The sequence below is a fragment of the Lithobates pipiens genome, unplaced genomic scaffold (genome assembly GCF_037356315.1).
Source record: "Lithobates pipiens isolate NorthernLeopardFrog02 unplaced genomic scaffold, aLitPip1_a1.2 Scaffold_19, whole genome shotgun sequence".
NCBI lineage: Eukaryota > Metazoa > Chordata > Amphibia > Anura > Ranidae > Lithobates > Lithobates pipiens.
The window spans coordinates 182,986,645-183,001,151 of record NW_027507764.1 but is presented as its reverse complement, the minus strand read 5'-3'; the positions used below and the strand labels follow the sequence as shown (position 1 = coordinate 183,001,151).

Below are 14,507 nucleotides of genomic sequence, written 5' to 3'. Positions count from 1 at the left end.
AAATGATGGAACCATATCTGGTCACAAGACGGACATACCATTGGTACAAAAAAATAGCAATTTATTTTTTTCAATTGGCCATTTATAATTCATATGTCATTTACCGCAACGCCACCCAAAACCCCAAATGTTTCTTTGGCTACCAGGAGGAAGTTTTCACTGCCCTTATTTTCCCAAACGGCCCACCAGAAAATATCAGATCAGACGTTGTTAGTCGACTCTCCGAGCGCCACTTTCCGGATAAAATCCCCCCCACACCAACAGGCAAAAGACGCCAAATAAGATGTAAGGTGTGTACCAGAGCAGGAGTCAGAAGAGACACATCTTGTTATTGTGCACAATGTCCTTCCCAACCAGGCCTCTGCATAGGCGACTGTTTTCGGCGTTACCATACTTCAATACATTTTTAGTGAAGTATGGTAAACATAATCCTCAGTTCCTGCCTTCATACACCTTCACACCCCTTATGCCACTGCCTGCTCTGTAACGGACCCTGGCTTGTTATTTGACCACTCTTATGCCTGCCGATTCTGTACATACCGCTGCCTGATCTGGAACTGACCCTGGACTGTTATTCGACCATGCTTCTGCCTAACAATTCTGTACATACCTCTGCCTGATCTGGAACTGACCCTGGACTGTTATTCGACCATGCTTCTGTCTAACGATTCTGTACATATCTCTGCCTGATCTGGAACTGACCTTGGACTGTTTGACCACGATATTTGCCTGCCTCTTGGACTGATCTTGTATTCTGCAACTGGACTAGTGGGATTCAACACGGGGTCTCACATATGTGAGGGGCTCCAGTATAGTTTTTCTGGAAGAAGAAAACAATTTTCTTTGTTTTCTTATTCCTAGATTAGGGTCTGGAGACTCGGAGGCTTCAAAGAGATTTGGGAGGGAGAAGCCTCTACCCCTATCCCCATTCTGTTCTGAACGAGGCTCTACTTCTGTCTGCTGCCTGTAGGACTTACTGCCATCATGCCGCACTGACCACACCACAAGGACCTGCCTACTACCAGGACCAATATTTTTGGCACTGCTGACATCTCTGCACTGACCCTGGACTGTAATATGGACAGTATCCCTGCCTGCTGCCTAAAAAACTGTGTTCGCTGTTGCTGACCAAGTCCCTGCCTGCTGCCTGGACCAGTGATATCCTCCTGTGGACAACTGCGCTTCTAAAACCACAGGTAATCTTTTCTTTACCCTTTGCTCAGCATAATGTATTTGGGGGTGTAATTCTTGGTATGTGCAGGCTATGTGTCCCTGGAATGCCGACGGTGTTTCTTGCATGTTGCGCCTCTGTATGTGGTCAGGGTGTGTAAACGTCTCACACATGTGGTATTGCCATACTCAGGAGGAGTAGTAGAACGTATTTTGGGGTGTTATTTTTGCTATGTAAATGCTATGCGTTGGAAATATCTTATAAACGGACAACTTTGTGTAAAAAAAAATGCGTTTTCATTTTTTTCCACATTTTCCAAAAACTTCTGGAAAAAAATGAACCATTGAAAAGACTCATTATGCCTCATAGATTATACGTTGGGGTGTTAGCTTTCCAAAATGGGGTCATTTTCTGGACGTTTCCATTGCCCTGGTGTTCCAGGGCCTTCAAAACTGTAATAGGTGGTTGAGAAATGAAATGTGTAATTTATGCTCCTAGAATGCCTGAAGGTGCTACTTCAAAATTAGGCCTCTGTATGTGGTCAGGCTGTGTAAAAGTCTCACACATGTGGTATCGTTATACTCAGGAGGAGTAGTAGAACGTATTTTGGGGTGTTATTTTTGCTATGTAAATGCTATGCGTTGGAAATATCTTATAAACGGACAACTTTGTGTAAAAAAAAATGCGTTTCATTTTTTTCCACATTTTCCGAAAACTTCTGGAAAAAAATGAACCATTGAAAAGACTCATTATGCCTCATAGATTATACGTTGGGGTGTTAGCTTTCCAAAATGGGGTCATTTTCTGGACGTTTCCATTGCCCTGGTGTTCCAGGGCCTTCAAAACTGTAATAGGTGGTTGAGAAATGAAATGTGTAATTTATGCTCCTAGAATGCCTGAAGGTGCTACTTCAAAATTAGGCCTCTGTATGTGGTCAGGCTGTGTAAAAGTCTCACACATGGGTATCGTTATACTCAGGAGGAGTAGTAGAACGTATTTTGGGGTGTTATTTTTGCTATGTAAATGCTATGCGTTGGAAATATCTTATAAACGGACAACTTTGTGTAAAAAAAAATGCGTTTTCATTTTTTTCCACATTTTCCAAAAACTTCTGGAAAAAAATGAACCATTGAAAAGACTCATTATGCCTCATAGATTATACGTTGGGGTGTTAGCTTTCCAAAATGGGGTCATTTTCTGGACTTTTCCATTGCCCTGGTGTTCCAGGGCCTTCAAAACTGTAATAGGTGGTTGAGAAATGAAATGTGTAATTTATGCTCCTAGAATGCCTGAAGGTGCTACTTCAAAATTAGGCCTCTGTATGTGGTCAGGCTGTGTAAAAGTCTCACATATGTGGTATCGTTATACTCAGGAGGAGTAGTAGAACGTATTTTGGGGTGTTATTTTTGCTATGTAAATGCTATGTGTTGGAAATATCTTATAAATGGACAACTTTGTGTAAAAAAAAATGCATTTCATTTTTTTCCACATTTTCCGAAAACTTCTGGAAAAAAATGAACCATTGAAAAGACTCATTATGCCTCATAGATTATACGTTGGGGTGTTAGCTTTCCAAAATGGGGTCATTTTCTGGACGTTTCCATTGCCCTGGTGTTCCAGGGCCTTCAAAACTGTAATAGGTGGTTGAGAAATGAAATGTGTAATTTATGCTCCTAGAATGCCTGAAGGTGCTACTTCAAAATTAGGCCTCTGTATGTGGTCAGGCTGTGCGAAAGTCTCACACATGTGGTATCGTTACACTCAGGAGGAGTAGGAGAATGTATTTTGGGGTGTTATTTGTGGTATGCACATTCCGTGTGTGAGAAATAAGCTATTACAATGAAAATTTTGTGGAAAAAAAAAAATCGTAATTTTGCAAAGAATTGTGGGAAAAAATGACAACTTAAAATAACTAACCATGCCTCTTACTAAATACATTGGAATGTCTACTTTCCAAAAAGGGGTCATTTGAGGGGCATTTGTACTTTCCTGGCTTGTTAGGGTCTCAAGAATGGAGATAGGCCTTAGTACATCAGATGTGATCTTTTTTTGCAAATCTTTATGATTTGCACCATAGTTTGTAGACTCTATACATTTCACACAGATCATATAATATGCAAAAATGTGGGTTATTTTTACCAAAGATGTGTAGTAGTATAAATTGTGGCCAAAATTTATGAAGAAAAATTGCTAATTTGCTAGATTTTGTCACAGAAACGAAGAAAAATTCATTTTTTTTTTAAATTTTCGGTCTTTTTTCATTTATAGCGCAGAAAATAAAAAACCGAGAGGTGATCAAATACCACCAAAAGAAAGCTCTATTGGTATGAAGAAAAGGACAAAAAAATCATTTGGTTACAGTGTTGCATGACTGAGTAATTGTCATTCAAAATGTGAGAGCACTGAAAGCTGAAAATTGGTCTAGGACTGAGGGGGGTTTAAGTGCCCAGTAAGCAAGTGGTTAAGAAGACTCAAAGATTTGCAAGACTTTTGGATATTGGTTAGATACTGTTTTTATAAATTGCTGCACTGTGTGGAACATTTGCATTTTGGTTTGAATTTTGTTTGTTTGATATTCTTAAATAACACTTGTCACTGAGGGCTAGTTCACACCACATGGTGGGACTCCTATCTACATAGGAGAGCCTGGTCTCCTATGTGCCCTGTTTACACCACTGTGTTGCGGTGGTGTTGGGGCATGGTGTGGTGAAAATAAAGTACTACATGCAGTACACTTTATCAGTGCAGCACAGGGAAAGACAATCCACTGTTTCACACTTTGCGGCCTGCAATTGAACTGTATGAATTGCAATGCAGCGGTTGGTGTGAACCAACCTTCAATGGCTGAATAATTGTGGTTTGGAAGCGCAACACTGTTTTTATATTTTTAGGCTGATAAATGTAATTAACATTTATGTATCAGCTGCCTCTAATTCTCTGTTACATTTTATATTGTATATTGTATAATTAGCTACTTGAGGAAAAAGTGTTGAAATATTTTAGTACTCCACTAGTTTTGCTTTGTTATATGCACAACACACTGGGACAGGAGAAGATGGGAGAGGGGCACTGGGGGAGATCTTTGGGGGTTGAGGATATTGGCAAGTTAACCATTGTTCTATACTGACTGATCTATTATATATGAGTTATATATAGCCAAAACTTTTTTAGAATAGGGAAGGTTTAGAACCCCATAGCAAGTTTATATTGCTTTTGTGTCTCCACTTTGGAGATGAAACTACTCTATTTCTCATATTGACCACTATCACTGAGGCAGATAGTATAGGAAATCCAAGATTTTAGAATGGTCACCAGAAAAGCAGATGGAGGAAATTAATTTAATTGTTCCTATGACAAATGTCCTCTAAATTTTGAGGAAATTCCTTATACTTCCTGTTGCATCCCCAGGGTAAATTCCCCCAAAGGGAAAAAGACAAAAAAAGCATTAAAACACAAAGACTTAAAACCTTCACTATTTACCCAAAACTGAAAAGAAAAGTTTAGGCTATACACAAGTGCCACAATTCTGTGGTTGAGGGGAATGTGTGCAGCTTGTTCAACATGGATGAAATAATAGGTATTCATGTCAGGTAAAAAAGGGATATCCTATGGTTTAAATCTTTCACCAGGAAAATAATATACCGTGGCTCTAACTGGTATGGGAATTTTGTATACTTTCCTGGAATCATACCTTTTTTATCTCCTCTTGTACACACTTGGAATTGTCCTCTGATGATAATATTTCGTTGTTCCCAGTTTCCATCCTAAGCTCTGAATCTTGTTCTTCCCCAGAAGACATTTCTTTATCGCTAATCTTGGCCGTTAATTCGCTTAATCGTGTTTTAAGCTGTTGTTCAAGACAATCAGACTCAGTTCTGTGATGTTGGTCACCACTGCTCATCTCTGTTTCTGATAAATCAGCAAAGCCCTACAAATAAAAGAAAGAGCATTATAATGTACATTACTCAGCTTGAACAAAATATTCCCCAAAGCGTTATAATGCTTTTCCAGACAAGACTTTATTAGTGGTAATTTCCAGTGAAGCCTAGCTTTGTATGGATTGTGTCACATTAAGCACTAAAAGCGTATATATGTGGAGCCCAAACCACCAGTCCTCATCTGTCATGACTACTAACATATAAAATTAAAGCCGTGGCTTTACTGCTAACACTTACATTTTTGGGACTGTGACAAAAACAATCTTTGTAGTGTGGTTTCCCCCACTTTGAAATGGTTAAATGTTCCTTTGGGCTCTTTTCTTCCATGTAACTAGTTCCCTGCAGCCTCCTCTCTAAGGCACTTTTGGCTTGCCCCCACCCTGTACAAAGCCTGGTTTAATACCTTTGGTATTGCACATGATGATGCTCAGGGACCACTCACAGACTGGAGCTTCAGGGAGAGAAGGAAATCATTGGAGCAAGGGGGCAAGGTAAGTAACATAGCCTTTTCATCTTCCCCTAGACTAAGAGAAACTAAGACTAAAGTAAACTCCAGCTTAAAGATGATTATGTATATTGTTCCCACCTCCTCCACAGCCCAGTGCTCCAGTGAGCTCAGGAGGGGCAAAGTAGAGAGCCACCAGCTCTCTGCAGAATGAAGACCAATAGCTGAGTGATCAGCTGTGTTTGATTGCTCACTTCTCAATCTTAGAGCCATCGGCAACAGATGCATCCACCTAGGTGAGCATATATATATATATATATATATATATATATATATATATATATATATATATATATATATATATATATATATTTATTTTTTACCTAAACCCATACTTCTCATTTAAGGGTGAATGTTTAGAACTATAGATAACATTTTTGTTTTCATTTTGTATAGAGTAAGGGAGAGTTATAACTAGTCAGTTTTTCTTTTTTTTTTTGCCATCTGCGTCCCTTTGGGGAGATTTCACTTCCTGTCCCACAGCGAAAACAGAAAGTGAAAAGAAATCCCTGCAAATTAAGGGCATCTCTTGGGGTCACCAGAACTACAGTGAATTGAAAACAGTATTCATACCCCTTGAAATTTTCCACATTTTATCATTTTACAACCAAAAACTTAAATTTATTCTATTGGGATTTTATGTAATAGACCAACACAAAGTGGCACATAATTGTGAAGTAGAAGCAAAATGATAAATGGTTTCAAAATATCTTACAAGTAAATATCTAAATAGGATGGCGTGCATTTGTATTCGGCCCTGCTTCGTAGAACTACCTTTTGCTGCAATTACAGTTGCAAGTCTTTTTGGGTAAGTCTCTACCAGCTTTGCACATATAGAGAGGGACATTTTTGCTCATTCTTCTTTGCAAAAGAACTCAGATTGGACGGAGAGCATCTGTGAACAGCAATTTTTAAGTCTTCTTGCAGATTCTCAATTGGATTTAGGTCTGGACTTTGGCTGGGCCATTTTAACACATGAATATGCTTTGATCTAAACCATTCCATTGTAGCTCTGGCTGTATGTTTAGGGTCATTGTCCTGCTCAAAGGTGAACCTCCACCCCAGTCTGAAGTCTTTTGCAGACTCTAACAGGTTTTCTTCTAAGATTGCCCTGTATTTGGCTCCATCCATCTTATTGTCAACTCTGACCAGCTTTCCTGTCCCTGCTAAAGAAGACCATCACCACAACCTGATGATGCCATCACAATGTTTCATGGTGGGGATGGTGTTTTCAGGATGATGTACAGTGTTAGATTTCCACCACACATAGCATTTTGCTTTTAGGCCAAAAAGTTCAATTCTGGTCTCATCTGGCCAGAGCACCTTCTTCCATATGTTTGATGTGTCCCTCACATGGCTTCTCGCAAACTGCAAAAGGGACTTCTTAAGGCTTCTTTCAACAATGACTTTCTTCTTGCACTCTTCCATAAAGGCCAAATTGGTGGGGTGCATGAATAATAGTTGTCCTGTGGACAGATTCACCCACCTAAGCTGTGGATTTCTGCAGCTCCCCCAGAGTTACCATGGGCCTCTTGGCTTGACTGCTTCTCTGACTAATGCTCTCCTTGCCCGGCCTGTCAGTTTAGGTGGACGGCCATGTCTTGGTAGGTTTGCAGTTGTGTCATACTCTTTCCGTTTTTGGATGATAGATTGAACAGTCCTCCGTGAGATGTTCAAAGCTTGAAATATTTTTTTATAACTAAACCCTGCTTTAAACTTCTCTACATTTAGCCTAGGTTCACACTGACAGCGGGACCTGAAACTGAGCCAAAGATGCACATGACCTCTGTGCAATTCGTTCTGCAGTCGCTCCGGAGATGTGTGAACTGGCTCCATTGAGAGCCGGTCACAATCTCCTGTAATGCAAATTGGATGCGGGGGAAAACTGCATCCAATTCACACTAGTGTGAACCCAGCCTAAAGCTTTCAAATGAAAAAGCAAACAGTGGGGTTGATTTACTAAAACTGAGTGCAAAATCTGGTGCAGCTATGCATGGAAACCAAACAGCTTCCAAGTTTGAGCCCAGGTTCTCACTGACTTCAGCTGAACTTGCACGATTTCATTCCCGCATGTCAGTCCCGACTTCGGGGGTGATTTCAATTTCATTCCTGCTGTCAGTGTGAATCTGGGCTCAAACCTGGAAGCTGATTGGTTTCTATGCCAGCAATAGTCACCAATTTGGCATGCAATTTGACATGTCCTGGAAGCTGATTGGTTTCTATTGCCAGCAATAGTCGCCGATTTGGCATGCAATTTGACATGCCAAATCGCTGCAATGTGAACCAGGGCTTATACTGAGATTAAATTACACGCAGGTGGACTCTATTTAGTAATTAGGTGACTTCTGCAGGCCACTAGATTGTAGTTAGGGGTATTAGAGTAAAGGGGGCTGAATACAAATGCACACTACACTTTTCAGATATTTATTTGTAAAAATTTTGAAAACCACACTTCACATATATGTGTTAATTTGTATTGGTCTATTACATAAAATCCCAATAAAATACATTTAAGTTTTTGATTGTGACGTGACAAAATGTGGAAAATGTCAAGGGGTATGAATACCTTTTCAAAGCACTGTAATGTCCACACAAACAAAAGGATAAACCAAGAAGGTTTAGACAGGGGCTTCAAATAGAAAACACTCTGTGGTATGAGTATACATTTTATTGACGCAGCAGTAGCACAAAAAAATACTAACACATAGCTAATTAGCCAACAATTAGCGGGGGGCTTATCCAGATTCCGATAAGCCCCCTGCCTGCAGACCCCCCCAACCAGGGTTGTTGGAATGAGGCTCTTGTCCCCATCAACATGGGGACAAGGTGTTTTGGGGGGAACCCCAAATCATCCTCCCCATGTTGAGGGCATGTGGCCTGGTACTGTTCAGGAAGGGGGGGGGGCACTCCCCATTTTCCTGCAGCCTGCCAGATTACGTGCTTGGATAAGGGTCTGGAATGGATTTTGGGGGGATCCCTATGCCATTTTTTTAGTTTGGCTTTTATTTTGGCTTGGGGTTCCCCTTAAATCCATACCAGACCTGAAGGGATGGTGGTATGGATTTTGGGGGGGGGGGCTATGTCAATTCTGGTGCAGGGTTCCTCTTAATATCCATGCCAGACCCAAAGGGCCTGGTAATGGACTGGGGGGGGGATACCATGCCATTTTTTTCAATTACTTTTATCTATATTGCCGGGACCTGACAATACATTAAAACCACAACGTTTTAAATTACCTTTTTCTTTAGAAATTTAATTTTGCTGTGGTACTGTTACAAACATGGCAAAAATGTGCTACTTTACAGGCATACTAAGGACAACCCCAGGCACGATATTTAAACTAATATTTCCATTTTGTTGTTTCACTTTAAGCATTATTAAAATCACTGCTCCCGAAAAAACTTCAGTTTTTAAAACTTTTTTTTTTTTTTTGATACATGTCTCCCGGGGCAATATCTGGGTCACTAAACACTTTTTATGGCAATAACTTGCATATAAGCCTTTAAAATGATCACTTTTGATTCGTCATGTTCGTGTCCCATAGACTTGAACAGTGTTCGAGTGTTCGCACAAATTTTTTGCCTCTTCGTAAATTCTGGTGCAAACTGAACCAGGGGGTGTAATTAGCTACAGTATTTCACAAAACTGAGTACACCTCTCACATTTTTGTAAATATTTTATTATATCCTTTCATGTGACAACACTGAAGAAATGACACGTTGCTACAATGTAAAGTAGTGAGTGTACAGCTTGTATAACAGTGTAAATTTTGCTGTCCCCTCAAAATAACTTAATGCACAGCCATTAATGTCTAAACTGCTGGCAACAAAAGTGAGTACACCCCTAAGTGGAAATATCCAAATTGGGCCCAATTAGCCATTTTCCCTCCCCGCTGTCATGTGACTCATTAGTGTTACAAGGTCTCAGGTGTGAATGGGGAGCAGGTGTGTTAAATTTGGTGTTATCACTCTCATACTGGTCATTGGAACTTCAACATGGCACCTCATGGCAAAGAACTCTCTGAGGATCTGAAAAAAAGAATTGTTGTTCTACATAAAGATGGCCTAGGCTATAAGAAGATTGCCAAGATCTTGAAACTGAGCTGCAGCACGGTGGCCAAGACCATACAGCTATTTAACAGGACAGGTTCCACTCAGAACAGGCCTTGCCATTGTCGACCAAAGATGTTGAGTGCACGTGCTCAGCTTCACATCAGGTTGTCTTTGGGAACTAGACATATGAGTGCTGCCAGCATTGCTGCAGAGGTTGAAGGGGTGGGGGGTGAGCCTGTCAGTGCTCAGACTATACGTTGCACACTGCATCAAACTGGTCTGCATAGCTGTCGTCCCAGGAGAAAGCCTCTTCTAAAGATTATGCACAGGAAAGCCTGTAAACAGTTTGTTGAAGACAAGCAGACTAAGGACATTACTGGAACCATGTCCTGTGGTCTGATGAGACCAAGATAAACTTATTTGGTTCAGATCGTGTCAAGCGTGTGTGGTGGCAACCAGGCGAGGAGTACAAAGACAAGTGTGTCTTGCCTACAGTTAAGCATGGTGGTGGAAGTGTCATGGTCTGGGGCTGCATGAATGCTTCTGGCACTAGGGAGCTACAGTTCATTGAGGAAACCATGAATGCCAACATGTACTGTGACATACTGAAGCAGGGCATGATCCCCTCCCTTCAGAGACTGGGCTGCAGGGCAGTATTCCAACATCATAACAACCCCAAACATAACTCCAAGACGACCACTGCCTTGCAAAAGAATCTGAGGGTAAAGGTTATGGACTGGTCAAGCATGTCTCCAGACATAAATCCTATTGAGCATCTGTTGGGCATCCTCAAATGGAAGGTGGAGGGGCGCAAGTGTCCAACATCCACCAGCTCTGTGATGTCGTCATGGAGGAGTGGAAGAGGACCCCAGTGGCAACCTGTAAAGCTCTGGTGAACTCCATGCCCAAGAGGGTTAAGGCAGTGCTGGAAAATAATGGTGGCCACACAAAATAATTTGGACATTTTCACTTAGGGGTGTACTCACTTTTGTTGCCAGCAGTTTAGACATTAATGGCTGTGTGTTGAGTTATTTTGAGGGAACAGCAAATTTACATTGTTATACAAGCTGTACACTCACTACTTTTCATTGTAGCAAAGTGTCATTTCTATCACATGAAAATATATAATAAGATATTTACAAAAATGTGAGGGGTGTACTCACTTTTGTGAGATACTGTATGTGTTAGTATTTTTTTGTGCTACTGCTGCATCAATAAAATTTGTACTCATACCGCAGAGTGTTTTCCATTTGAAGCTCCTGTCTAAACCTTCTTAGTTTATCCTTTTGTTTGTATGTCTATTTTGGCTTCGGGAACCCCAGCCAATTTGGGCGGATTCGGTAGTCTATTACATTATCCTTTCAGCGTTGATTTTCCCCTAGTTTTATTTTTACTGTAGTGTCCACATTGGAATATTTGTCTTCTTTTCCTGGGGAAATTTGGGTTTTTCGTTTACCATTATCATTGAAAGTGAAAGTAAAAAGGACAAATAGAGAGGGTGAATCTCCCTTACAAGGGCACAGACAGCAATAAAAACTGAAAGGTGTTTCTAATCCCTCTCCACGCTATCTAAAACGAAAAAAAAGTTTTGAAGTTATACCCAATAAAATGTAATAGCATTTTATATTTGCGTGATCCTCATACTCAGCTTCTGGAACCGTGCAGGCTCAACTAACACAACACATGTGCCATCTAGTGGGAAAACAAGGACATAGTGTATAAATGGTACATTATGGGGCATATTTATAGCAACTTTTACCAAAGATTCACTGGTTGTAAATGAATCACTGTTCACACACCTGAAAAATTGACCATTAGATAATGCTGGGTGCATGTCAGATTAACTGGTTTGTAGATATACCCCTATGTGCTTATCTGATCTTCATCTAAGTCATAATAATAAAGCATTCTCATTTAATCTCTTCAAGACCACAATAGGACTTTTGAAAGTCCAAATGTAAAATCCCTCTTGTTATGAGAACTGGAAATGTGCAACTATGTGTGTTTCTAGTTCTCAGACCCACTGTCTATCTGAAAAATTTTGTCATAGCATACTGACACTGCTTAGACATCCAGATGTTGGTTTGGAAATCCAAGCTTCAAAAAAAAAAATTTGAAAAAAACTCTGGTCATAAAAGCTTTAACAAGCCACATATCGCAAAGTCTTTATTAACCAGTTTGCTATATACCAATCTGGTTAACAACTTCTGAATTCAGTAAAAAAAAAAACAAAAAAAAAACGCAAACTGTATACTAGGAAAATACCCACTAGATGGAGACAGAGACCGTAGTAAATAATTTTTTTAATAAATACACACTTTATTAAACCGCCACAATAATGTACACGATTGCACCATTATGATGCACGTGTACACATTACTGCCTATTGAACTATACAGAAACATAGCTCCCAACTGTCCCTGATTTCGAGGGACTGTCTCTGATTTGGAACAAAGTCCCCCTGTCTCTCTTTCCTCCTTAATTGTCCCTAATTTTGGTCTGATCTATAAAGTTGTATATAAGATGCACTAATTCCCGACAGTTATAACCTTTTGTACCACCTGCCCCACCCTATTAGATTGTAAGCTCTTCTGAGCAGGGCCCTCTTAATCCTCTTGTATTTTATTGTATTGTAACTGTATTGTCTCCTTTTTATATTGTAAAGCGCTGTGTAAATTGCTGGCGCTATATAAATCCTGAATAATAATAATAATAATAATAATAATAATAATAATAATAATAATAATTCTCTTTCAAAAAGCTTTTCCCAGTTCTAAACCTTTCATCCAAATTTTAAATTGCTGCATTTGTAAATGTAAAAAGTCAGTATAAAGGAATAGTAGTGGAATAAAAAAGCACTTTTTGTGTGTAAAATTCTCCTTTAAGGGGGTATGGTAGGTGGTGTGTCCTATGCCTACATACCGTATATACTCGAGTATAGGCCGACCCGAATATAAGCCGAGGCCCCCAATTTACCCCCAAAAAAACTGGCAAACTTATTGACTCGTGTATAAGCCGAGGGTGAGACATGCCTGTCCATCCCTGTGTGTGTGTCCGTCCATCCCTGTGTGTCCGTCCATCCCTGTGTGTCCGTCCATCCCTGTGTGTCCGTCCATCCCTGTGTGTCCGTCCATCCATCCCTGTGTGTGTGTGTGTCCATCCATCCATCCATCCCTGTGTGTGTGTGTCTCCATCCATCCATCCCTGTGTGTGTGTGTCTCCATCCATCCATCCATCCATCCCTGTGTGTGTGTGTCTCCATCCATCCATCCATCCCTGTGTGTGTCTCCATCCATCCGTGTGTGTGTGTGTGTGTGTGTGTGTGTGTGTGTGTGTGTGTGTGTGTGTATGTGTGTGTGTGTGTGTATGTGTGTGTGTGTATGTGTGTGTGTGTGTGTGTGTGTGTGTGTGTCCAGCCTACCTTTGTCCCGAGCCTCCTAATAACCAGCAATTTGTTTCATGGAGTTGGGCTTTAAAGGGACTACAGATCCCTATTTGGGATGATCCTACTTTCTTTATGGTGTTATGATGCCCTATAGGGTGAGCCATAGTGCCGGTGAAGAATAATGAATCTTTATGTACACAGGGTTATGGAAGGCATTCGAGGGCACAATAAACACATGTAATCAGGGATTGTTCTGGCCAGAATTATCTGCTGATAAGAGCAAGCAGCCGCATTCTGTAGGCATATGAATTATTAATGTTCCTCTGAAACTCTCTGGCTTGTTCTGAAAAGATCATTTCTTTGTGAGCAAAGGACTGAAAAACACACAGCACACAAGGAAGGGGGGATTTACCTTGCCTCCTTGCCTCCGTCCCGTGCCGTGTCGTGCCTTGCCTTGCCTTGCCCCCGTCCCGTCCCGTCCCGTGCCCTCTTCGTCGGCGGCCATTGTAAAATTCAAAAGCTGCGCCGCCGCCTTCGCCTGTGATAGGCGGAACACTGAATTTCCCAGCAGCCTGTGTTCCGCCTATCACAGACGTCGTATCATCCTCGTCCGTAGTACGAGGATGATACGATGTCCGTGATAGGCGGAACACAGGCTGCTGGGAAATTCAGTGTTCCGCCTATCACAGGCGAAGGCGGAGCCGGAGGCGCGGCTTTTGAATAGAATGGCCGCTGTCTGTCTGCTCGACACGCTGTTCGAGCGGGCAGACAGCGATGACTCGAGTATAAGCCGAGGGGGGCACTTTCAGCCTCAAAAAAGAGGCTGAAAATCTCGGCTTATACTCGAGTATATACGGTACTTTTTCTAATAGGTGTACCTCATTCCCATCTCAAAATGTTGTGAGGTATGCAGAAACCACATTATTCAGGACTCTAACTTCAGTGCGAAAAATAGCAAAATTGGCACAGGCTGCCGAGGTTCAACAGGTGAATGAAAGTGTGGCAGCGAAAAGGGTCAAATGATCAAATAGATGAAAAAAAGTATTTGACTCTTACAGGAATTAACTAAAAGCTAGTTTTGATAATCTACATCTTAAATTTTGTATTGCCACATTTTACTTTTTTTAGTAGCCAGGTTTTTTACCTACTTACTGTTTTTTCCAAACCCCAATGAAGACCTTGTAATCCCCACTCTCCACTTTCTGAATTCTTGCGCCCTTATATCTATACTAGTTCAAAACCTTTTCCAGCCTCGAACCTGTAGTCATCTAAACGGTCTGCCTAGTTCTGCCGACTCTTCCATCACCAACTTTTCATGCATGTGTTTATCTTCTGAATCTTCTGCTGTCTAATGCCATGTACACACAATGGGACTTTCCGGCAGAAAAGGTCAGATGGAATCATTCCGTTGGATATTATGATCATGTGTGGGCTTCATCTGACTTTTTTCTTCAAA

General features: G+C 40.9%; 1 protein-coding gene across 5 annotated transcripts in view; it reads right to left on the bottom strand.

Moving 5' to 3' along the window:
* MYRIP (myosin VIIA and Rab interacting protein) overlaps positions 1-14,507 on the bottom strand; it is a 689,287-nt gene that overhangs the window by 108,281 nt on the left and 566,499 nt on the right. For all 5 annotated transcript variants that reach the window (XM_077491541.1, XM_077491539.1, XM_077491540.1 and 2 more), the window contains exon 11: positions 4,863-5,099. In XM_077491541.1, the coding sequence (XP_077347667.1) occupies positions 4,863-5,099 (237 nt within the window). The remainder of the gene's footprint in view (positions 1-4,862; positions 5,100-14,507) is intronic.